The 23478-nt window shown below is 35.8% G+C and overlaps 3 protein-coding genes and 1 long non-coding RNA gene across 10 annotated transcripts; 2 read left to right on the plus strand and 2 right to left on the minus strand.

The window, feature by feature from the left end:
• Positions 1–604: 604 nt before the first annotated feature.
• LOC306888888 (tripartite motif-containing protein 16-like) lies at positions 605–4698 on the minus strand. The gene is made up of 6 exons (XM_079447438.1): positions 3947–4698; positions 3692–3787; positions 3268–3501; positions 2886–3045; positions 2487–2543; positions 605–1987 (listed from the first exon to the last, which is right to left on the minus strand). Exons 1-6 carry the CDS (start codon positions 4526–4528, stop codon positions 1455–1457), a joined length of 1662 nt encoding a protein of 553 aa, XP_079303564.1. The 5' UTR covers positions 4529–4698; the 3' UTR covers positions 605–1454.
• Positions 4699–6394: 1696 nt separating this feature from the next.
• On the plus strand, positions 6395–9346 carry LOC306888892. Of its 2 annotated transcripts, none has more exons than XR_013786145.1 (4): positions 6395–6462; positions 7487–7517; positions 7607–7905; positions 8557–9346. It is a non-coding gene; the product is annotated as an uncharacterized lncRNA (long non-coding RNA). The 2 variants fall into 2 exon arrangements; XR_013786146.1 differs by having other exon boundaries at positions 7810–7905.
• A 484-nt stretch (positions 9347–9830) lies between these two features.
• On the minus strand, positions 9831–16383 carry ralaa (v-ral simian leukemia viral oncogene homolog Aa (ras related)). 3 transcript variants are annotated; one of them, XM_079447444.1, is made up of 6 exons: positions 16030–16383; positions 15788–15859; positions 13604–13877; positions 13297–13505; positions 12503–12677; positions 9835–12172 (listed from the first exon to the last, which is right to left on the minus strand). In XM_079447444.1, exons 3-6 carry the CDS (start codon positions 13715–13717, stop codon positions 12050–12052), a joined length of 621 nt encoding a protein of 206 aa, XP_079303570.1. In that variant the 5' UTR covers positions 13718–13877; positions 15788–15859; positions 16030–16383; the 3' UTR covers positions 9835–12049. The 3 variants fall into 3 exon arrangements, with proteins under 3 accessions (XP_079303568.1, XP_079303570.1, XP_079303569.1); XM_079447442.1 differs by lacking the exon at positions 15788–15859 and having other exon boundaries at positions 9831–12172; positions 16030–16353; XM_079447443.1 differs by lacking the exons at positions 15788–15859; positions 16030–16383 and adding an exon at positions 15013–15242.
• Positions 16235–23443, plus strand: med1l (mediator complex subunit 1-like). 4 transcript variants are annotated; one of them, XM_079447433.1, is made up of 17 exons: positions 16305–16529; positions 16741–16841; positions 17860–17935; positions 18015–18069; positions 18375–18507; positions 18589–18617; positions 19041–19112; positions 19185–19259; positions 19360–19436; positions 19522–19587; positions 19704–19815; positions 20202–20326; positions 20419–20534; positions 20731–20929; positions 21015–21116; positions 21339–21441; positions 21819–22921. In XM_079447433.1, the coding sequence occupies exons 1-17, from the start codon at positions 16508–16510 to the stop codon at positions 22171–22173; spliced, it is 1818 nt and encodes a 605-aa protein (XP_079303559.1). In that variant the 5' UTR covers positions 16305–16507; the 3' UTR covers positions 22174–22921. The 4 variants fall into 4 exon arrangements, with proteins under 4 accessions (XP_079303561.1, XP_079303560.1, XP_079303559.1 ...); XM_079447435.1 differs by lacking the exon at positions 16741–16841 and having other exon boundaries at positions 16235–16529; positions 21819–22599; XM_079447434.1 differs by lacking the exon at positions 19522–19587 and having other exon boundaries at positions 16263–16529; positions 21819–23443.
• The last annotated feature ends 35 nt before the right edge of the window (positions 23444–23478 follow it).

The raw sequence follows: 23478 nt of genomic DNA on the forward strand, positions 1-23478 counted from the left end.
AGGCAGTGCTTAATATTTAGTCTAGAGCATGTTAATTCTAAACTGCACTTTATTCCACACAAAGTATTAAAATTGTTTTCTCTCTAATTTATATGACTGAAATAACATGCTATAGGGGCAGTTTCCCAGACAGGGATTAAGGATTAGACCCAAATTAAATATTTAATTTTGACTTTGACACAAAACAATGGCACAAATGTATTTGAAGATTTTTCAGTGCAAGTTGTTTGGTTTAGACAGCTCTAACATATATTTTAGTCTAGTCTTAATCCCTTTCCGGAAACCATCCCATAATTGTTTTATTGTAATCTGTTAATATTAATATATTTTAAGAATTCAAAACAGTAAAAGATAAAAAATAGGGATTAGAGAAAGCTGATCCCAATTGCTTCTCTTGTGTGCAATGAACACAGCGTGCTGATGAACAAATAGATCATAGAATCAAGATTAATTTTAAGGGCGATGAAATGTAAAACTAAAACTATTTTTTTTTTACTGTAGGAATTAAAGCTATAAAAGTTCTTCAGTCGAGAGTGATTGTGTTGATTCTCTCTTTTTGTTTTGTTGTTTTTCCCAAATTTACAGAAAAGACAATAGACCGTTTAAAAAAATACAGCTCATTTTATTCATTTTCTCAAATTATAATTATTTAGACCTCTTACTTTTAAGAGATTAAAAAATATAAATTAAAATATTAACATTTACACCAAATACAACCTATTACATCCAAGTATGTTTAAATTTGAATTACCAAAATCTAATTTTATTACAGGCTAATGTATTACTTTATCCCAAAGATGAAGTTCTTGAATGAAAAAGTGAAATAAAAAAATACATTCATTTGTTTAATTGAAGAAAGATTTTACCCACAATTTTATTTAACATTCCAAATGTACATTACCAACATGACAATCATGACTTTTTTCAGTTGTTGCTGGATGAATCAAAATGACAAAAGGAAAAGTAACGGCAATTGTTCATTACAAACTAAACTATAAGATCAAGGTAGAATACAGAATTTATTTAGCTCAAGAAAAACAAAAATTCACAAACTCCATGTCTTTGGGGTTTTTGTTGTCTTTCTCTTCTTAAGAACTGGATTTGATTATATCCAGAAGCTCTTTAAGGACATTGTGCCCAGGAATTTTAAACGACTCTCTATTTTGCTATTAAGAATTTACTTGTCTAATGCTGCTTTATTTATTATTTACTGCGGCCCTCTATTGGTCAAAGTATGTTTCCAAAATACTTTACTCTTTTGGGCACTGTACTTAAGGAAAAACACAGTTTACAGATATCCAAGTTGTATTGAGACATTGAATTACTCACTATTATTTATTAGTACACTTTATTTTAATTATTTATTGTTTGGATGTCGATGCAGCATACATGGATTGCTCTAATCACTATTTTGACTTTTAATTTAACTGTGTTACTTGTAGAATCTTTGCTATTTATCTTGTGAGATGACACACTTTTACTGTGGATCCTTTATTAATGGTAAACCCAGGATAGAGAGGTTGAGTGAATGTGGTTTGGATTTTGTGGATGAGGGTGATTGTGTCAGAGACGCTGTAGAAGGACAAAATTCCTGCTCTGTGATCCACATACACTCCTATTCTACAGGAGCTGGACACTACAGGGAGATCAGTGCGCTTGTTTTTGTGCCAGAATGAACATTTGAATTCAGTGCAGTACAATAACCAGGACTGATCATTAAATCCAAAAACACAATTATCACCGCCTCCCTTCCTGCTGATGCTCTTATATGACACTGATATATCCACCCTACCACTCCAATCAACCTCCCAGTAACAGCGTCCACACACGCTCTCTTTACACAACACCTGCCGCCACCGTTCAAATCTTTCTGGATGATCAGGATACTGCTGGACTGTTGGATCAGTGTATGTAGCTGCTGTTTTTCCATCAGACAGACGGATGTATTTATTCACGGTGTTTAAATCCAGTGTGAACTGCCTGAAATCTGATGAAGATAAAAACACATAAGTCATAATAGCAGGATTTCATAAATTGTATAAATTAATATTTTGTTTGCTTGTTTCTCCACAGTTACTATTAGGTTTGGCATTTAATACATTTTTATATGTCCTCATTCGACATTTGAACAAGACTGAACAGCTAAAGTTCAGCGTTATAATTAAACATTGATTAATTTAATAAATATTTGAACAGATTGATATATATGTTTTAGTGTCATGGTGTCAACACCCCAACAACAGTTTATATCCAAAGTGCAGATCAGGGACGACACACTTAAAATAACTGCTAGTGTTAATACACTTTTATGCAAAATATGTTGTACAGTAGTTCAGTCAGATGTAGTATTTGCTTCTTAGTGCTTAATTTAGTCAGTTAATTTGCCTCTCTATCAATGATTGAGTTACAGACATGTGTGACCTAAAAGTGGATTTAAATCAATATAAATATTTTATAGTTATAGCATATTGTTCAAAGTATCTTACATTGCAAGAACTCCTCTCTGTTGTTGGGCTCATCAGAGAAAACTGTGATATATGAAACTAAAGACATAAACAAGCATTATTAGTACAATTTCCATATCACAAGTATAAAAAAACAACACACACACCACACAAACGCATGAGTGCCAACACTACTGTTCTGACAGTAACAACAAAATTCTTGTTTTGTGAACAATAGTGAAGTCATCAAAGTCACAGAAGCTTTGACCTTCATGAATACTCTTAACATTTTTGCAAGCCAAAATCCACACAATCACTTTTCAGAACATGACTGAAACAATGATATAATGACTATAACAGCACTGTTGCATCTGTGGTATTGCTTCTACAAAAACAATGCAGGATATCATTCTGAGAGTAAATTCATGTTTGTTACTTTACCTCCACCAGATATCTTTTCTATCTCCTCTCTACAGAAATCCTCCAGTTTTTCATTTAGCTGAGAGACAGATTTTGTCACATCATCAAAAGACATGAGAGACCTGACAGTATTGTTGTGTGAAACTGTAGATTCAGGAGGTGCAGACAGACACTCAAAACTCTGTAGGTGAAAATATGTTTTCGTTATGTCCATATTTTAGTATAACAGATGTACTGAAGCACTTTCACAGTATTAAAGTTGAATCATTGTGTGATTCTCATAGTTTTCTTTGTGTTTTTCTGGGCTCTTTGATCTTAGCACTTTTTAACCAGCTGTTCTTATGACATCTTTTTAATTTGTAGAGCACTTCTGCACCTGTCGTGTATTCCAGATTTGTTTTACCTTCAGGAAATGGATGTGATTGTCTGTGTTTAAAAGCTGCTCCAGTTCAGTGTCTCTCTTCCTCAGATCATCAATCTCCTGCTCCAGATGCTTCAAGACTACTTCTGCTGGACTCACTGCAGTCTTTTCCTGATCTCTGATCAGTTGCGTCACCTCAGAGCGTCTTTTCTCAATGGAGCAGATCAGTTCAGTAAAGATCCTCTCACTGTCCTCCACTGCTGTCTGTGCAGAGCACTGGAAAACAATCACATTGGATTGTAAGCACTGTATTACAATAAATTTTAAACGACACGCAATTTAAATACTGACATGATTGACAAGTCATTTTAATTATTTTTAAAGTAATTTAAAACTTCAAATATTATTTTATCACATCATGAGAGTACTATTTTACATGCCAGCAGATTTTCTTCTCAAAACCCACCAGGTAAGAGTTCACAGCGTCTCTGAGCTCCTGAAGCTGATTCTCTCTCTCCTGGATTCTCTGCTTGACGTTTCTCTGTGTCTCTCCCAAAATTCTCTGTGACAAAACAAATACTGCTTCAAACTTTATAAAACGGCATGCAGTGAATTACATTTAAACAAATTGCTAAACCTCGTCTGATCCTATTACAGTGATGTGTAATGTTTTAGCATTACTGTAAGCATTAGTATATAGATGTCTGTTGTCGGATCATACCAGTTTCTCAGTTTTTTCTGCTACAGCCGTTACAGTGTAAAGGTTTTTATGTTCATCCATCTTACACAGATAACAAATGCACTCCTGGTCAGTTGGACAGTAGATTTCCAGTTGTTTATTATGTTTCGAGCAGATCATCTCATAAAGTTTTGTAGTGGGATCCATCAAATGATGTCTTCCGTCTTTAAAGAGATTTTCATGTTGTTGAAGGTGATTTTGACAGTAAGAGTTCAGACACTCCAGACAGGACTTGACAGCTTTGTATTTTCTCTCAGTACAGACGTCACACTCCACATCTTCAGGTCCAGCGTAACATTGATCAGAAACAGCAGTTTGAAGTCTCATCTTCAGTTCTTCCACCATTTCAGCAATCATCACATTTTTATTTAAAGCAGGTCTTGATGTGAAGGTTTGTCTACACTGAGGACAGCTGTAGTTTCTCTTCTGATCATCCTGATTCCAGTAGTTTGTAATACAGCTCATACAGTAACTGTGTCCACAGGGAATGGTCACTGGATTGCTCAATAGATCCAAACACACTGAACAGATGAACTTGTCTTGAGCAATATTCACTTCTGCCATATTTCACTTACATACATACAGAGAGAGACATAAAATCTTGCAAAAAGACCTCTTATCCTGAAATGAGCAGCTGAAGTAGATTCCTTGTTTAGTAAACAAGGGACGTGTGCAAATCAACCGAAGCCACAAAACGGACGGGCGAAGCTTGCTTAGGTGCAGTAGCGCCACCTTGAGTCTTGGAGTTACACCTGCTTTTGTTACACGCGACACGTCATACTTTTAAAAAGACCACTTTTCAGTTCTCGCATACATATCTCTTCATGTGAATATCTTTGTATTGCAATCTGGCCCTACTTTTATTTGATTTTTTTAAATGTATTTTTATTTATTTATTTTGTAATGTATTTTACATAAGTATATATTTGTCCTATTTGTTGTTTATTGATTATCTTTTTTTTGGTTGATATTATGTGATGTATACTTTCTCCTTTGTTATGTTCCTGTTCTAAGCATCAATAAAACAAATTAAAAAACAAATTCTCGAATACATTATAATAAGGTAAAGTATAAAAAATGTAAACCTTTTCCAGCTTTAATCTTGTGTAATATTATTGTATAATGTAATGTTAAATGTTTCTCATGATGTTAAAGGTCCAGTCAGTAATTCTGCTTCACTACTTCTTCCTGGTGGAACATTGTTCCCGGTCCGGTCAACCACATCTCTCACAACCTTCAAGGTCATGCGTTTGTAAATTTGTAAACACAAGCTGTTATGCAGTTTTGCTTTATTATATGAACGTATGAAAAATATTTGTTAAGCATTCATGTCAGGAACGTGGAAGGAAGAACCCAATTGCAGGTAGCGGCGATGAAGGGGTTAAACAATTAACTTTAATAATATTTATTATAATAAAACAAACACAAAACAAACATCCACGATGGGGGGAAAACACTAATGCAACTAAATACAAAAACCACAACTACAACTACACAGACAACAACACAACTACCAAATACAGGAACAAGACAAGAGCATTCAGTGGACATGGGACATGGGACATGGGACATGGGACATGGGACATGGGACATGGGACATGGGACATGGGACATGGGACATGGGACATGGGACATGGGACATGGGACATGGGACATGGGACATGGGACATGGGACATGGGACATGGGACATGGGACAACAAACTCGCACAGGACCGCAAACACAAGGGCATTAAATAGGGGAAACTAACAAAGGCTAATGAACACAAGGCAGGTGTGGGGAATGAAACACTAATGGAAGCTAACGAGGAAACTAGAGGGGCGGGGCCAATGACGAGACTGGAGAGAACGCATATCATGTCCTGATTTACAATCATATGTTTCTCTCCACACAAATCAAAGATCAAGTTAAGTTTTATAACTTAAGAATCCTTGTCTAATGATGCTTTATTGTTTACCGCTGCCCTATATACTCTTATGAGTAGCCTTTTAAGTAACTATTATATATTACACTTTAATTCTTTAAGATTCGATGGCCATCACTTTGCAGCATCAAACGCAAGCAAAAGTTTGCACAATTCAATGACTGAGCTTCACAAGCAAAATATGTTATTTTGCAATTATTGTTCTTTTAAATGCACTGTAAAAAGTGATTTTTTGATCTTGTAAATAATGGAAACATTATTCAAGTATATTTTACAAACAAATACTATTTTGTCTTTTTACTTGAAAATGGCATGTTTAATTCAGTACATTACTTGAAGTTTCTTTGTCATTTATTGTTCTAAAATACATATGTAAATTTAAATACAACTCCTAAGTAATATTTACTTAGTGTTCGCCATCTAATCAAATCACACCAAAAAATGAACAACTCAAGTAAAATTTAATCAATACAGCAATATAATTGATGCGCATGCGTCTTTGGCTCCGAGTCTGAACTGGCGCGCACTGAGGAAGGAATCGAGACTTCACGACGGATAATGTGAATTTTACCACGGTAAGTTATTAGTATGCTTATTAAGTAATTGAGGTGTGTTTGCAGAAAAGTGTAGAGTTATTAAGCTATGTGCAGTCCCAGTGGTTTGTGCCTAAGTCACCTTTTCTTTTTTTATCGAGTTACAGATGCTAGCAGTGTTCATGTTAGCAATGTTAACAGATTTTTGGATAACGTTAAAACACAATCTTAGTTTTGTTTAACACATGAATAACAGAGTTAAATCATTAATAATGAACTATTTGACAGACTTGCACCACCATCTGTTGGCGTCTCTGTTGAAAACAATTGTCTTAAGTTTTATATAACGTTAATCTTGTCAGACGATTATTGTAAAAATGAGTTTTAACATCTGTGGAAACTTTGCTCGAGGCTTTGCCGTCGTGTTCAAGCATTCTGTCCCAGAAAAGTTCGAGCTGCCGAAATGTAATAATCACCCTGTTTTTCACGTATTAATCACACAGGATTAACGTTAGTTTTTAAAATGCATGTGTAGGCCTATGAGGCAAATAGTGACTTGAACTTTATTTATATTGTTTATCTATACTATCGGGTATGATACCTATATATAGAATATCGATAAGGTACTGCACACTTTTGCAATTACACAAGTCAAGCATTTAGACTTGTGTAATTGCAAAAGTAAATCTTAATTACTTAACAATCAACCTTATTTAAGTTAAAGCCTGTATTTTTCATGATGTTCTTTTACTGACTAACATCCACTTTACAGGTGGTTGTTATCTACAAGCACTTGGAGATTCTAATTTGTTTCCATATGAATGTTACTCTTGAGTAAAAAAAGTTAGTGTAGTTTAAAATATTATGATAAATGATTCAAAATACATGCCATGAATGACGTGGGCAAATTATACATTTTTACTTTACATAACTGCATAACCACAGTCAATGAATTATAAAGGTAAATTTAGTTGTAAGCGTACTTCATGTCAGTAAGATCAGTAAATGTATTTACAATTGTTAAAAAATGTATTCTGACATGAACATTTCTTACATTCTTTTACAGATATTCCACTCCCTATTCAAGCTAATGCAAGGTAAGTTGGCAATACTTTTTAATACAGCACACTTCACAGATAGATAGCAATAAGTATGCATTCATATGTACATCATTTGTTTACTGTAGGTGCCAGAGCATGAGGTGGTTATGTAAAAAATGCAGCTTTCAGTCAAACCGAAGACTACAGCTATTAAAACACTTAAGGCTCAAACATGGAAATGCAGGCCGTCAATCATCAATACCATGTCTTTATGCTGATTGTCCTTGTTCATTTAAAACATTTAATATACACATTTAATGTTCACTACATTTACTTCTGTTTTTAACAGCAAGAAGATAGGCTTGAAGATAGGCGAGACGTTGTGATTCGCTGCCTCCTGTCTTTCCTGTGAGAATCAGCTGAGGAGCTCATTGAAGACCACCAGGTAGTACAGTTCAATTCAATTAAAAAATAATTGTATAGTGCTTTTTACAGTGTACAATGTTTCAAGGCAGCTTTACAAAAAACACAATGTTGAATGATCAACAAGGCTCAAAATAGCATCACACTACCACAGTAGCATAATGAGGGTCCTTAAATGCAAACCGAAGCATTGAGAGCTTTGTAAGTGTACAAACAGTTTAATAAGAAGATACTTTATAAAAACAGTACATTACGCGTATACAGACAGCAGATATCTTGAAAAACAGTCTCGACAAGTCGAGCGACGGACGCGTGCTAAGTAATATGAACTGTGACTTGGAATCTCATATGGTCCGTTGTTTCTGGAAGAAAGCACTGAACGCAACAGAGAAAATAAATAAATACAATTTTTCACAGTTCATATCACTGTGTTCAAGTTCGACTTGTCGAGACTGTTTTTCAAGATGTCTGTTTACGCGTAATGTACTGTCTTTATAAAGTATCTTCTTATTAATTAACCATGTGTTAATTACCCCTAGGTTCATTTTTCACCGGAGTTGTCCTTTAAGACTAGTGGATAGTTTGTCTCGGAACAGGAACCCATTGAGGAAAATTGAAAAATTGATACTGTACAGTATTTTAACCACTTTGCACTGATTTGTGTATTTCACAGGATATCAGCAGGGAGATGATTAAGGATACCTTCTCCGGTCATGTCATGAAAATCATCGTACTGAGCAGATCTGTTGAAGACGAAGATGCCAGTATATCTGATGTCATCATTGTCATCGAGGGGACTGAGGTGCTGCTAGGATGTAAAAATCTGGCAAATGCATGTCTTTTACTCATGGGCTGCATTTACTCCCTAAACTTAAACTATCCCCCAAAGCTGAGAAACACCTTCGAAGTGTTTCAGAAAATCTTTCTGGGACTAGATGCGTTAAAATTTTCACCAAAGGTTAACTCCTTGCATAGAAAGATTTTAATGTAATCTGCTAGTTGGGCACTACTTGCACTTATTGTACTGTTTTATTTTATTTATTTTTTTGCAAGAAAGGTTGTTCGGAAAACAACTGCAACTACAGTACTGTTTAACAAAAAAATTCTTATGCATTTTAAGTAATGCTATTCTGCTGGAGACCATAGATGCAGAGTTTTATTATTATTTTATGTTTTTGTTCCCTTAGGTTTAATCTTAGTGAAATTAAAGTTAGCTAATGAAAGGCAGCTACTAGTTTGATATTAGTTGCACTTTTGGATTATATATCTGCAACTGAGGTTGTTGTAAAATGTTTGTTTTATGTTTATAGAAAGGTTTTATATGTTTAAATGTTTATGCATTTTAATGCACTGTATGGTTGTTCTAAAAATGTTTACACCATTCACCAGAACCATAAAACTGATGGACTTTTACTATTTGTTTCATTTCATGTTCCCATCTTTGGAAATAAAAGTATTCAAGTAAAATGTTTGTCAGTGTTATTTTATTGAACACCATTTAAATACATAAACAACATCAAGTAATTTTAAAATAATATTTAAAGTAAAGGTTACTAGGATTATTGTGTAAAAAAACTTTTATAATCATTAATTAAGTAAAATATATAAACAAACAGTCAATACAATTTACTGGGAAATTGCAAGTAATCTTTACTTGAGATTTTCTAATTAAAGCTACAGTTCCTTGTGTTTCATTTTTACTTGGGAATTCTATTGAAATTACTCACATTTTCTAAGTGAAAAAACTTTCCTAACTTTTTTTAAGTAAATCCTACTCCAAATTTTTTTCAGTGTGTAGTTTGTAACTGTTTGTAACCATGGCTATACTAAACTGTAGAATACATTTTTACTTCTGTTTGTTTGCTGAAAGTTACACGCACCAAACATTACGGTAATGTCCTATAATTGTGAAAGGACTTATAGAGAATGTAAACACCGAGAGCAAGTAAATCAGCTTTATGTGTTTAATAATTCTGTGATCATGAGACATGTGCAAAAAAGGTTTATCTGCTGGGTGTGACTCACTTTCACCTTCAAAAACCGTCCAAGCAGATGTCAGTCTCTCACAAATTGACATCAATACAAATACAAACAGTCAACAAATTTGTGGCCAAATCGTGATGCCTTTCAACACACATGATATTTCTGCACTCATACATATAACATGTATAAAAATGTAAATGGAACACAACTAAGAACTGAGCAATATAACTTTCCTCTGGATGCAGGCACAATGGGGCATTTTTAAGAGTTTATCGATAGTGAATGGTAAAGGTTTTCCTCTCGGAAATGTTGGGTACATGAGGTCAAAGTTTAGTTGGTAAAATTTTCCCCCAGTTCCTATAAAGTGTGGCGATGTCTATTAACTGCCTAAATTAAAAATGCTTTACCTAACAGGATTTAGAATACAATGAAGAAGTATTTATTCTTCTTTCTGTTTTATTACAAAATGTTAGTTTTTTAAGTGTTTAACAAGAAACTGATCGTTACAGCAAAAGGGAAATTGATGCAGCAGCAATGATTCACTTTTCAATAATGCACAGCAACGAGATAAATCTTTATAGATATGACTACACATTCATAACTTAAGGGTAAATAAATACATGTAGTAAAAGCAAAGGAAAACATTTAAAGAGAAAACATTCAAGAGAAATTCCTTTAAGCAAAAAACATACAATGTGAAAAATGAGAACTGAGAAACGGGGAGAACTTTTTTTGTAGCAAAACTTGAAGCAGGTTAGTATTTTACACCTCATTAAAAAATACTACAGACAAATGAAAAGCTGTATTCTATTTATTTTACATTGTAATCATAAATCATTGTATCTTCTTATACTGCTTACTGTTCAGACTGTATATGTGACAGAAGAACCTTCTCTTTCAAATGAAGAGTTTGTTTCCAAAATGAGATAACTCTTGTTTTTTATTATGATATGTTTTTATTGTCTTTTATTGTGTTAGTACATGAGAACAATTAAAAAAAACTGAGTTATCATTTTGGAAATAAACTCTTCAAATACACACACCAGAGACTCAAAGCAAAACATATTAAACAGGCAAGAACACATCTGCTTCTGCTATTAAAGCCTACCACAGGCACACAAAATAAACCCTTAATACATGAAACTTCAGCAGATAAAGTCAACTGTAAACCAGCACTTCACTGACCTTTGGTGTGACATCTTTACATGAATCACGGGAGGTTCTTGAGTATACTACTTACAGCCAAACATTCATAGGGCAATTTCTTCTATCATATCTTTGCATGATATGATGTATCATCATTTATTCTTTAAATATAAACATCATAAATAAACTGTCATTGAGCTGTAGACACAAATGAGGAACGTGATCCCTTTATAGGCGATTCCATTTTTCCCTTTTCTACTAGAAGGGTCTTGAAAGCAGTAGTTAAACAGTGAACCTTTACTTCTTCACTCGAAACAATCGGTTATGATCAACAACAAATCTAGCATTAAATAGCTTGTTATTTCTAAAATGCAATGTTGCACTATGGCAGAATATGCCAGTGCTTCACTTTATTTTTTAACTAATAACGAATCCTATTTAAATTAGAGAAATGCATTTTGTAAATGTCTGAAATGACCAAAAACTGCCAATATACACATAAAAACAAATCAGACAAAGGGACTTGTGTTTTTTTAAGATGCTAATTGAAACATCTGGATATCTGGATTGAAAGCACACAAGCTGTCCGAACAGACATTTTGGATTTACACATCACAAAAGCAAAAGATTGTCATAGAACACACCTGGACCAACCCAATGTTGCTGTGACATCTTTAAGCTTTCAAAAGCAAGGCAGAGAATATGAAAGTCTCTAACAAGCCACTTCGACAGTAAAATGTAAAAACTGCTTCTGTTCCCGCTAACGGCATCATTAATTCTAAAATGATTTATGAGGATGACAAGTGCATGTGCCACTGACAATGTTTACAAGAGTATATGGAACTTCCTGTTTTTGATCAACATCATTGAGACAAAGGAGATCCCCATTTGAAATTAAATATACCTTTTCAGTCCTGTATCAAAGCATCAAACCCACATCTGACACATAAACACACAGCAGACTGACAACAGGGCAAAATATAGAACATACAGATACATATGCAAAACCTAAAACAATAATAAAGAAATCACTGAGACTATAAAATGCAACATCGTTCACGGATTCGTTTGGCCAGACTTTTCCTCTTCTTCTTTCCATTCTTTTCCTTGCTGTCCTCCATCTTTCTGGCACGGATTTCTCTCATGAGATCAAAGAAAACCTGCAATAGATTCCAATATTATTTTCTGTACTTAATACTATAGCTTGCCTATAGTTGAATTGTATCCCTTTCTTTTTTTCTAAATTAGCCTCTAAATTATATGCACTGAAAAAAAAGTTAAATGTGTATCTGAATTCAAAGATAACTAATAAATACAGATTATTTTATGAATTAAATAACAGAAGATAAAAACTGCTGTTGCATGAAGGTACTTCACAGTACAGTTAGTATCCAAGACGATTGCAATGTTGGTCATTTTAGTTTAAGTGCACATTTAAATGCATATTTGAATATTTTAAAAAATGTTTACAGTTGTCTCCTAGCACAAACCTTATCTACGTTGGCGCGGGTCTTAGCAGACGTCTCCACGTAGCAAACGCCCCACTGATCAGCTCTTGCTTTGGCTTCATCTGCGTTTACCTGCCTCCTGTCCTCCAGATCGGACTTGTTTCCCACCAGCAGAAAGGGGACGTTCTCATCCTCCTTCACCCGCAGAATCTGCTCTCTGAGAGTGGAAACAATGGGTAACTTATGTCCGATGTAATGTTACATTAAGGGACATATCTTACATTTGGTATTGTTGGACACAATAAGTCAATAAATGTAAGAAATAATTATTTTCTCCAAAAGAAGAGAAAAAAATTAAATGCATGCCCATGTGAAACAAACTGCCATGATACATACTGTAGTGGGTGGTTGTTTACTGGCCACCCACAGATCTCAATGATATTCTGCACTTTAGATAAGGTTTGGTGCACTTTTAGTGTACATCTATTGCTTCCAAAAGTAATACCCCCAAAAGCCCACAACTTAAACAATAAAAATGCAATAAAAATAATAAAACAAACATTGCAAATTTTTTCAATAATAAACTCTTAAGTATGAGCGATAAATTCAATTTAATTTTTATAGTGCCGTTACAATTTACATTACATCAAAGCAGCTGTACATGATAAATGTGAACCAAATGCTTGCTAAAGCAAGAAATAAAATACACTGCAAATGTGTCAAACAATCTTTGTTAAAACTTGAAACAAACTAGTGCATTTACAAGACCATCATTAACTAAAGAGAAAATCAATACATCTCCTTTAAACAATCAGAATAGTGTCTCAAGAACTTACCTGAAATCAGCAGTTGCTGCAAAAGATTCAAGTTCAGTGATTGAGAAGACACAAAGGAATCCTTCCCCGCTACGGAAGTAGTTATCGCGGATAGCCGCATAATCCTCCTGACCTGCTGTGTCCAGAATATCAATCTGGACTTCCTCACCATCCAGAACCACCTTCTTCCTGTAGCTATCGGCTTTTGTGGGTTCATAGTCCTCCACAAACTTCGAAAAGACAAGAGGTGTGTAATTTATCCATATAAAGAAATTCATTCAATCATCATTTTTAAAATGAAATGTATAGAAAGCATCCTTATCCTCACCTCATCATACATGAACTGCAAAGTTAATGCGGACTTTCCAACACCACCACTGCCGACCATGATCACTTTATGAAGGGCCAGAGAGTTCTGGCCCTTTGGCTTGGCTGCTGCCATGGTAACAGTCGCAATGAGGCGGGGTAAAGAGATGAGTCTGCAGTAGTGTTTTTGATCAGGATAGGTGGGGTTGGGAGGTCGTGAAGATTCAGAAGGTCATTGGATTGAGGGGTCGGGGTGCAGGTTTTTTTTGGAAAGGACCATGTATCGCTCCGTGTCCCTAAAAAGGAGAGAAGCTTGATTATGTTTTTCAGTTTACATGTTTAGCACAATTCTTTCAATACATGCTGGTCTTTTATGGTTTAAATAATTTTTTTAATGTTTTATTTAAATGTAATACATTTTCTGACATTTGAAATGGCTATTCTGCTGATGTCATCTCTAGGGTGCTCGAAAGCAAACTATTTCTTCAAAAAAAATTCAATCAAATTGATCAATTCTATAAACGTAGTTCCAAAAATCAAGCCCCACACAGTTTTCTCAGAGTATCCAGAAATATGAGTTTCATCCTATATCATATCATATCCTATCATATCATATCATCTAGCTCATGATATGATATGATATAGGATGAACAAATGAAATTAAAATTAAAATAACAGATATATTACCAAAACATTAAAGGAACATTTAAAGGATCTGTCATCATTTACTCACCCTCAAGTTGTTCCAAATGTATATATATCTTTGTTCTGATGAACAAAGAGAAAGATATTTGGAAGAATGACTTTAACCAAATAGATCTTGACCAATAGCTTCATAAATGTTCTGTTTGTTCTTTCACTTTTGCCCTTTCGAACAATGTAGGAAAGCAAACTGTTCTGGGGCACTTTTGACTTGTTAAAGTCCTATGGTAGTCAATGGTGGCCAAGAACAGTTTGGTTACAAGCATTCTTCCAAATATCTTTGTCTGTGTTTGTACAGATTTGGAACAACTTGATGGTGAGTAAATGATGACAGAATTTATATTTTAGGGTGAACTGTCCCTTTAATAACTTTCCTAACCAATGTGTTGTACATTGAACGTCTTGTAGAACTGACAACATTTGTTTAAATGAACTTTCTATATGTACATTTATAAACAATGAATTAGTTAAATCTATAAAAATTACACAAAATGTTTACATAAAAAATAAGAGAGCCTAAAGCAGTGAATTTAAAACATAACTTTAAAACATATTATGAGGCAAGTAACGTGGACCAATACATCTATCATAACATAATGTATCGTATTGTTTGTATAGCAATAAAGGATGCAACAATATATTCCTACATACACTTTTATTTTATAACAGCTACAATATTTAAAGCACATACATAAGCCGTACACCACAAGAGATCACATGAACACTTACTGGGAAATCCCCTATGAAACCCCCTGGTTTATCATTTGATGATCCATTATATTTCCTCCTCAAACAACAACCGTCCGTAGTCCAGACCATCCAAACACTTTATGGCACACAAAGCAGTGCAGACTCCACTGGTTTTAAGATTCTTCAAAACTATTTTAAGCTGTGACAGACTAACTCTCTGAGCATCTGTAAACAGCTCTAATGGTCCATCCATACACTTCTTCAGATATATCTGGGTGGGGTTGTGTAAGTGACTAAACAAGACACCTTATCTAGCATGTCAACACAGCACAAAACAAACATCTCTGTGTACTTGATCCTCAGATTACAAATGCTTTGCCCTCAAATAACCGAGTTCGTACCGAATCGACCCCGGCAATAAAGGAGTCAAAGCAGCAAATTATTATAGTGTAACTATTCAATATTTCATATTTAGGTTGTATATGAGTAAATGAAGTATCCTTATTATAGGCTTGTGTTTGGTGGGTGAGAAGCCAGGGTTGGGTCTGCTTAGCACAATAACATCTTGTACACAGACAGCATCTGCAGGGTTCATATCCTCTTTCAAATGTACACATGGGAGACATGACCCGATCACAAGGTCTCTCTGTTTTTTAATCCCCACTTTTTCATTCACAAAGATCAGATTTAGTAAAACAGACATAGTAAATATATAGTATTCTTCTGAGTGCATATGAATGCCAGGCAGATATCGTGGGTATGTATGGTTTATTCAATAAGGCGGTATGTATCAAAACACAATGGTTCAACCTACCATAATACTTTTTGTAGGAAACTGTACACGATCTTTCTTTCTCTCTCTCTCTCTCAATAGCTGGCTGGCCGGCTAGCCATCACACACACACACACACACACACACACACACACACACAAACAAACACCATCATCTATCAAACCACCGGGTTTTAAAATTATAATTAGAAGATACACCAATACACTAAACACGTCACATGCATGTCCTAATACTTCATTTAGATAAACAGCACAGGCTCTTACCTTTGTGTCTGGTCGTTCCACTGAAGGTAGTCCAGAGACACAAGGACTCTTGGGAAGGGGGAAATTCCTCCTCTTCCCCGATCTCTGTCTCTCTTTCTCTCCTACAGCGGACACCACATCCCGAACAACGTCATCGGTTACAGCGCAAATGTGCCACAAACTCCACTTCCGTGAGGATTTACAGCGAGCATACGCCGGTTACTGTGATCTTTGGCGTGGCAGGAGTCTGTCATGGGCGTGCAGCGCTGATGATGATCCCGATAGGCGGGTCACATGGATCCGCTTCGGTTCTCCATGCAGGGAAGCGCAGCGCACGGACGCGGTGTGCGCATGCGCAGTTTCTCCCCTCCATCTACACGAGCTTACTTGAGTCACGACGAGGCGAGGCGGAGTGTAATGGCGGGAAATAATTAGAACGATGTGCGACGTTTACACAACAATGTAGTTATCAACACACTTAAATAAACAAGTGAACAAAATGGAGTCTGAGAGAAACAGAGGTAAACGTTCATTCATACACACATAGAGCAAGACATTTAACGTTTGTAGAAAACACGTGTTTTGACAGGTTACGTTGTGCCAGCGAGTTTGTTGTAACGGTAGTAACTTTGTAAGTTACTTAGACTAATTTAGTGTTATAATTATAATACATGATTACATTTAGTTGAAATATAGGACTGGTAGACCTAACGGTTATATAAAACCCTGTAGGTCACTTAATTATGAAGAGCAAAACATTAACGCCTGCCTTAAAGTCCAAATATGCTGACAAATCGTGGAATGAAACCATTCAGCTAGTGCGAAGATGTATGGTAAGTGAACTGCCTATATGTTTTCTATTTGTATTCATATGTTTGGATGTTTTTTTAAAGCTTTTTACGCATTATTTATCAACACGTGCTCCCTGGAATTAAAAACCGCAATGTTAGCTACAGGAACATGATATAACATGACTAGCATGTATTTACGTTAGGATTAATGGGGCAGAGCTGAATCCTATGTGGAACAATAAAGTATGATTAAAATGCAAATAAGAAAAACATTGTTTCTATTTTTTATGTGTTTTTAGACAATGAAAACAGCAAAAAAAACGGTGAAAATAACAGCAAGGATTCTCTGTATTTTTTCAGACCTCAAATACTGCAAAGAAAACAAGTTCATAATCACTGAAGCAAAACAGTAATATTTGTGCATGTATTTTATGTGCTAACCTGGAGTTATATCACAGTTTTCAGTCTCTCACATTGCTGATGAATGACTTTATATCCCACCTGAGGTTTGATTTTATTGATATTAAACACACTGGACTGAAATGGCCACAAGACCTCTAGACTGCTTATACGAAAAAATTTCCACGACTATTTATGGTTCACGCAGCTATTTTACCTGATGCAAGGTCATTTGCATGCTCATTTAAAGAACCTCTCAATGATGTCATTAAAACAGGTCATGGTGAGGTCAACTCTGCCAAGTAGTATTCACTATCTTGGTCACATACTGCAAGAGTTTGTTCTTGGTATGCAGATTGCTTGCCATTGTGTGCATGCACAACTTCCTAAATTTGCTCCAGATGTGGTCCTAAAGACTATTTACAGACTTAAGTTACTGTGCCAAGATATGCAAGCGGCTGGTCCTCTTCCAGAAAGTAAAATATGCTGAAATCTGTTTATTCTGACTAGCTGTACGGTGCATAATAATCCTTTATAGTTTCTGAAGGGCAATATGGCTTGTTTTCTCCTCTGGACTTGTTTCTTTCGGGATTTTCAAAACATCTCTATTTGAATGTGGGTCCTTGCAGATGACGGATACAAAGTAATTTTCTCTCCGTAGGACAAAAAAAGGTCAGATAGCAGAGTTTGTGAGCCGATCGCAAAGTGTCTTCAGAAGATCAATGAAGCACTTAATGGTAAAATTCCTTTTGCACATTGAGAATAAAAGCCTGATGTAGTTATGTTTATAAAAAAGTTTATCAACTTTTTTTGCAGTGTCTTCCCTGACAGCCATGGTGTCTAGGCTGGAGATGATTGCCAAGCAAAAAGGGTTTGAATTTTGCAGACATCAAATATTGCGTTCAGATTACAACAAATTCAATCACAAGCATGCATTACAGTAGACAGAGAGAATGTGTCTAGTGACTACAAGCCATGCTATACACTTTGCTAAATTATGCGAAGAGCTATCAGCGTTAAACCTTATTGATTGATTTTTAACACATCTCTTTGGTTGCAAAATGTCAATGTTTTCACACCTTTGGTTGACATTGTATTGCATCACTGGTACAGTCATTACAAACCTACTATACTAGTGTCTGTATTTCTAAGATGACAAGCTCTTGCTCTTTGTAGATTGGTGTCACACTTAAGTCCCACAGAGACTGTGTGTTACCTGACAGCAGACCTGTTTTACATTGAGGTGGTGCTAATGCCAGGGGGAAAAGTTGAAGATGTGAGGGTTGCCCATCACGGTGAATCTCCAGTGGTGAGAGAATAGTTCATGGGCCTGTTAAAAAAATCTATAAATGTGTACCTCTAAATTATGTTTTGTTTGTCTCTTTTAAAGTCAAGTCCATCATTCCTTCAGTTGTTGAGGTAAGAACATTTGGTGACACTTGTCACAATAAGGTGCTATTTGTCAACAATTGGTTTATGCGTTAGCTAACATGAACTAACAATGAACAATACTTCCACAGCATTTAATCATGTTCATTTCAGAATTTATTAATACATTATTCAAAACAAACGTTGTCACTGTTAACATTAGTAAATGCTCCATGAACTAACACGAATAACTGTATTGACTTGAACTAACATTAGCAAGCATAAATAAATACTGAAAAACAAAACTATTCATTGTAAGCTAATGTTTGCTAATGCATTTTCTAATGGCACCTTATTGTAAAATGTTACTGAACACTTCTTTGTTATATATATATTTATATATATATATATATATATATATATATATATATATGGAGAAATATTTGCTACTGTAAGTGTGCCTTCTCTACACAGGATGAAGAAATTTCAAGAGTTTTCTATGAAGTTGGAAGACCTTGTGTGTTCTTACAATATACCAGGAGAAAGGTATGGCCTTCCCTTTCCGTTTATGGATTAACTTTGTATATTACTACTCTAATGGACTATACTCTCTTCCAGTGATGTCAAGATTAAAATCTACACGACCCTTCGGCATCTTGAGAACGATCTCTTAAAGATATCCCACTTACCAAGGTTATACTGAAGTTTGAACTGTTTGAGTATAAAGAAACACCTGTGGTCATAATATGCAATAAGCACATGACAAACGCATTCACTGTTATTTCGCTTCTAGATCTTTGAGAGAAAGTGACCTTCATGTTGACCTCATTCTGAATGGCAGAATTGGGAACGTCCAGCCTGGCCAAGAAGGTGAGCATGAAAGGAACGCTGTTACTAACTGGATCAGTGCGTTTTATTATGTGAAATATCAATTTTTTTTCTATCTGACTTGCAGGGATGCCAATGAAAATAGAATACTATATAATTCCATTAAATGTTTTAATGGGGTTGTCAAGCACTGGTACGAAGTACACTTTCTTATAGAGTACCCAAAATCATTAACGTTAATTTAGTCTAATGCAGACTTGATATCCAGACTTGAGTCTTATGCTTATATGACTATTGAATTCTGTACAGGTGAGGTTGCTGGTGGGCAGGTTGCCATAGTAACCGTGGGAAGTAGTGACACCTCACACAGGCTGCAGATGGAGTCGCTGATCTCCTCTCCACCACAGGTTGACTGTCATGGGTGAGTAATGGGTTTTATACTGGCTGTCTTGTCACAACCTTTCTGTGGCTTATGTTTAGACATCTTAAACATTATATACAGGACAGGAGATCTCCAGGAGCACCACTGCTGTAGTTTATATCATTTTACCAGTAGGGGGTGAGCAGTGAGTATTATTTTGAGATTAGAAGTAACTTAATTTGCTCCAAAGATTTCAGCATTATTCTGAATTTGAGGTAGATGACCAAAACATCACCAGTTCAAATTATTGTTGCCTATTGGTTTGGCATAGTTGCCTGAAAAACACTGTGACCCTCTGATACCTTTACACGTGACCTAAAATATGTTTCGACAAAGAAGAAGTCTTGTATGTGCATAAATTATAAAATGTGTTTTTTGTGCTGTAGATTTCCGTTGTTTCAGCCGCTCAGTGAGTCTGGCTCGGCATTACTCCCAGCTACCTTTCTCCTCAAACTACAGGCACCGTTACCTATGCTCGCCTCCTTCATTGAGAAAATGCGCAAAATAACAGGTGCATAACACACTGAGATTTGCAAAATGCACTTAATAAAATACATTGACTTTTGCGAAAAACAAAGTTCTAACTTTAATTATACGTTGTAGATGTTGTAGTACCCGAGCAAAAGCTGCAGATGGAGCCTTTACCACAGCTTCTCATGAAGACCAGCACATTGCAGAACGCCAAAATAACCTGGACAGAGGACGTTCAGTTTGTTGTGGTTTGTTAATATAATCATGTACCTGAAAAAATCTATTAGCTGTGATGGCTATAATATCTAAAACGGGAGAGAACTGGGTGTTGTTTGTCTTGACTTGAACCCATAATTTTTTGCTGATTGCAGAGTGTTTTTTTTGGGATGCCAGATGAAATCGTTCATTGATTTACCTTGGTTGCTTGATTTGTACATTTCTCAGCCATTGCCGGCCTCAGAATACCACAGTTATGTGTTCTCTGCTGCCGAATGGGACCACGAGTCATGGAAAGGAACCCTGATTCACACAATCCCCTTCACTCACCCTGGCCATGTCCCTATATTACTGGATACCCTTCGCCATCAGTCTGCCATCAATGTCCTGTTGGCAAGCTGTTTCAGTAACCACAAACACCACATAGGTTATAAATACATATTCAGGACACGTTATCTTTGCTTTGTCATTTATTGTCATTTTAAGATGGAGCCATCTTGCTTTTGATATAGGTGCTGGTTTACCGTATGACCTGAAATGTGAGGTCCTTCCAGAATTAGATCATTGCCTTTCTGTCACATTCAGCCTTGAGGATAGCGATAACCTGGCTGTTGGTAAGGACCTTCATATACTCCATCTGAATTGCACTGTATGAGAGGTTGTGTCATACTGGTATATATTTTTTAATCTATATTTTTAATTATTTAATGAATTTGTTTAAAACCTTGAAATGTTCATCTATTTTTATGCTTAACAAAATTCCGGCCAAGTCAATTTATTAAAAACAATAAAATTCATTCAAGTTTGTTTGTCTTCTCACATGTTTTTTCTTGCAGTTTTTGTGATGGTGGTAGATTCTCGTCAGGTGAGCTGCAGACTCCTGATGCCTGACTTTGTGGATCATAAGCTTGATGACTACGTATCCAGAATCCTCGTGCGGTGATTCAGCATTTTACGGTTTCATCACAATTACTTGTTGCTCATGCTTGGAACAAAGGCCCATTTATGAATGGATCAGGTGCTTGTCTGCACTCTTTTAGTTGCTGCTGTGCACAGTTTAAAAAAACCCACACTGGCAAAGGCTGCCCAAGACCATGATGGCACCAAAGTGGGCACCTAACTGGAAAGCTTCATTCAGGGACTTGATATTAAATGTGAAATGTCAACATGTATTCGTAAAAATATTAGATGTAAACCATTTTGTACGGGAACTTAAATAATAATGGACTGTTTAACAATACAGCTTTTGCTATAGTATTAATGGATTTTTAGAATCAAGTCAGTTTATTAAAATCTGATTTGTTTTTCCTCATCAGGTGCATGTCCATTCCCATAACAATGAGAGCCATACGCAGGAAAGTCGCCAGTATGAAGGTCCATCCCTCAACTGACCCATCATGCGCTCATGCGATGGAAAGCACTTTAACAACCCCTGTCCATCCTGACATATCTGGTTCTAACATCATGCCTGCTCTGTACCCATCTGCCTCCCATGAGGCCGATGGGAAGAATGGCCTCCCCTCATCTGCAGGCTACTATGTTATGTCTGTTGGTTCTGCCCAAGCGGCTAATAATGCAAATACAGATGCTGTTGCTTACCCTTCCCCCTGTGCTTCTCTGGGTGTCTATTCACACTGGGTGTCCGGTGGGGTTCCTGCAGAGCTTCTATAGAGCAGGAAGTGTTTTTACTACACATTTTTAATTAGTTCTTAGACGCTTTTATGTAAATAAAGAGAAACCTCTTAAAGTTTGTTATACTTGGCGGTTTTATTAATAATTAGCCTTGTTTCTTAATCCTAAACTTAAATCAAACTATAATAACTTGGTAACTTGTTCTTCAAAACAGCTTTTTAGCCGTTGGCTTAATGTCAAGCAAGAGCGAAAGGAATTCTAGGAAGTGTGTAATGACTTAATTCATATTTGATATATAATGATTCAATAATAGCATTTTAAGGTTTTGTACACTTTAGATGCATTTGAGGGGAGATTTGAAACCAAATGCTTTCTTACTACAAAACATTATTTAGCCTTAATAAACCTCCAATGTTGCCGTAGATGCATTTGCAGTTTTGTACAGCTTCCTTAGTTTTTATTCTGTTGTGCTTCCACATGTGTGCCTGTATGCCAGTCTGCATCAACAGAACCCCAAAGACAGGATGTAGATAGCGTTCTTGGGTTGCATACCGTTGAAGCAGAGCGTTTGGCTGTGAAGTCATTCTGGGGCTTGGCATTTGACCCCAGTCCAGACAGAACAGTCCACCGATTGGTATCGCCACTCGAAAGTAGACAAGTTTTATTCCAATACATTTTTAAGGTTTTAAAAATGGGCAGTTTAAGCACATCTATTTTTTGTGGTTACAAGAACAAACATTGAATGAATGTCTTGAGGGTGATTCGTTTCGAACATATTCAACTTTGTCATAATAGGAATTGGATCAAGTGATGTGTGTTGACTAGTAAAACAGTAAAGTCCGCCCAGTCAGGGTCACCAGCAAACACGATGTAAGCACATTCAAACAATAAGGAACTCTGAAATGTCACTACAACATGAAGGTCGCAGGCGTTAAGTGACTGATGGGTGTTTCAAGGAAGCAATCCTGAGACAAAAATACCCTTGTGTATGATTCCTGTTATGTTCAGTGTAAAAGGCTTCCGTTAATAGTCTCAAAGTTTCATACTATACAGGAAGTCTATAACTATAGAGCATACAATGGGGATGCAGGTTTGTTTCAGAGATCAGGAGACATGTGGGAAACCTGTTGTGCCTCTTATCAAAAGCACATTTATAAATGAGGGGTATAATGCAGTCTGGTCATAATATGATCCATTTGACATGTTGGATAATGTCAAAGTCCCATCAATTTTGTATGATGTCTAACACCATACCTTGCTGGACAAACTACGAATTTTATGTTTAACATTAAAACCATTACAAAATTCCTATGTGAACTGTCTTTTGGGTGAAATGTAGGATAT

This window comes from Barbatula barbatula, assembly GCF_947034865.1.
Source record: "Barbatula barbatula genome assembly, chromosome: 23".
Taxonomy (NCBI): domain Eukaryota; kingdom Metazoa; phylum Chordata; class Actinopteri; order Cypriniformes; family Nemacheilidae; genus Barbatula; species Barbatula barbatula.

Bases quoted from the DNA above. Each gene is read 5' to 3' on its own strand.
- LOC306888888 (XM_079447438.1), bottom strand. From the start codon at position 4,528: ATGGCAGAAGTGAATATTGCTCAAGACAAGTTCATCTGTTCAGTGTGT. The intron at 3,502-3,691 runs GTGGGTTTTGAG...ATTGTTTTCCAG, and splicing joins ACGCTGTGAACTCTTACCTG to TGCTCTGCACAGACAGCAGT. The intron at 2,544-2,885 runs GTAAAGTAACAA...TTATGTCTTTAG, and splicing joins AGAAAAGATATCTGGTGGAG to TTTCATATATCACAGTTTTC.
- ralaa (XM_079447442.1), bottom strand. From the start codon at position 13,717: ATGGCAGCAGCCAAGCCAAAGGGCCAGAACTCTCTGGCCCTTCATAAA. The intron at 12,678-13,296 runs GTAAGTTCTTGA...TTCCACTCTCAG, and splicing joins GCAGCAACTGCTGATTTCAG to AGAGCAGATTCTGCGGGTGA. The intron at 12,173-12,502 runs GTTTGTGCTAGG...AATCTATTGCAG, and splicing joins CCCGCGCCAACGTAGATAAG to GTTTTCTTTGATCTCATGAG.
- med1l (XM_079447433.1), top strand. From the start codon at position 16,508: ATGGAGTCTGAGAGAAACAGAG. The intron at 16,530-16,740 runs GTAAACGTTCAT...AAAACCCTGTAG, and splicing joins GGAGTCTGAGAGAAACAGAG to GTCACTTAATTATGAAGAGC. The intron at 19,113-19,184 runs GTATGGCCTTCC...ACTCTCTTCCAG, and splicing joins TACAATATACCAGGAGAAAG to TGATGTCAAGATTAAAATCT.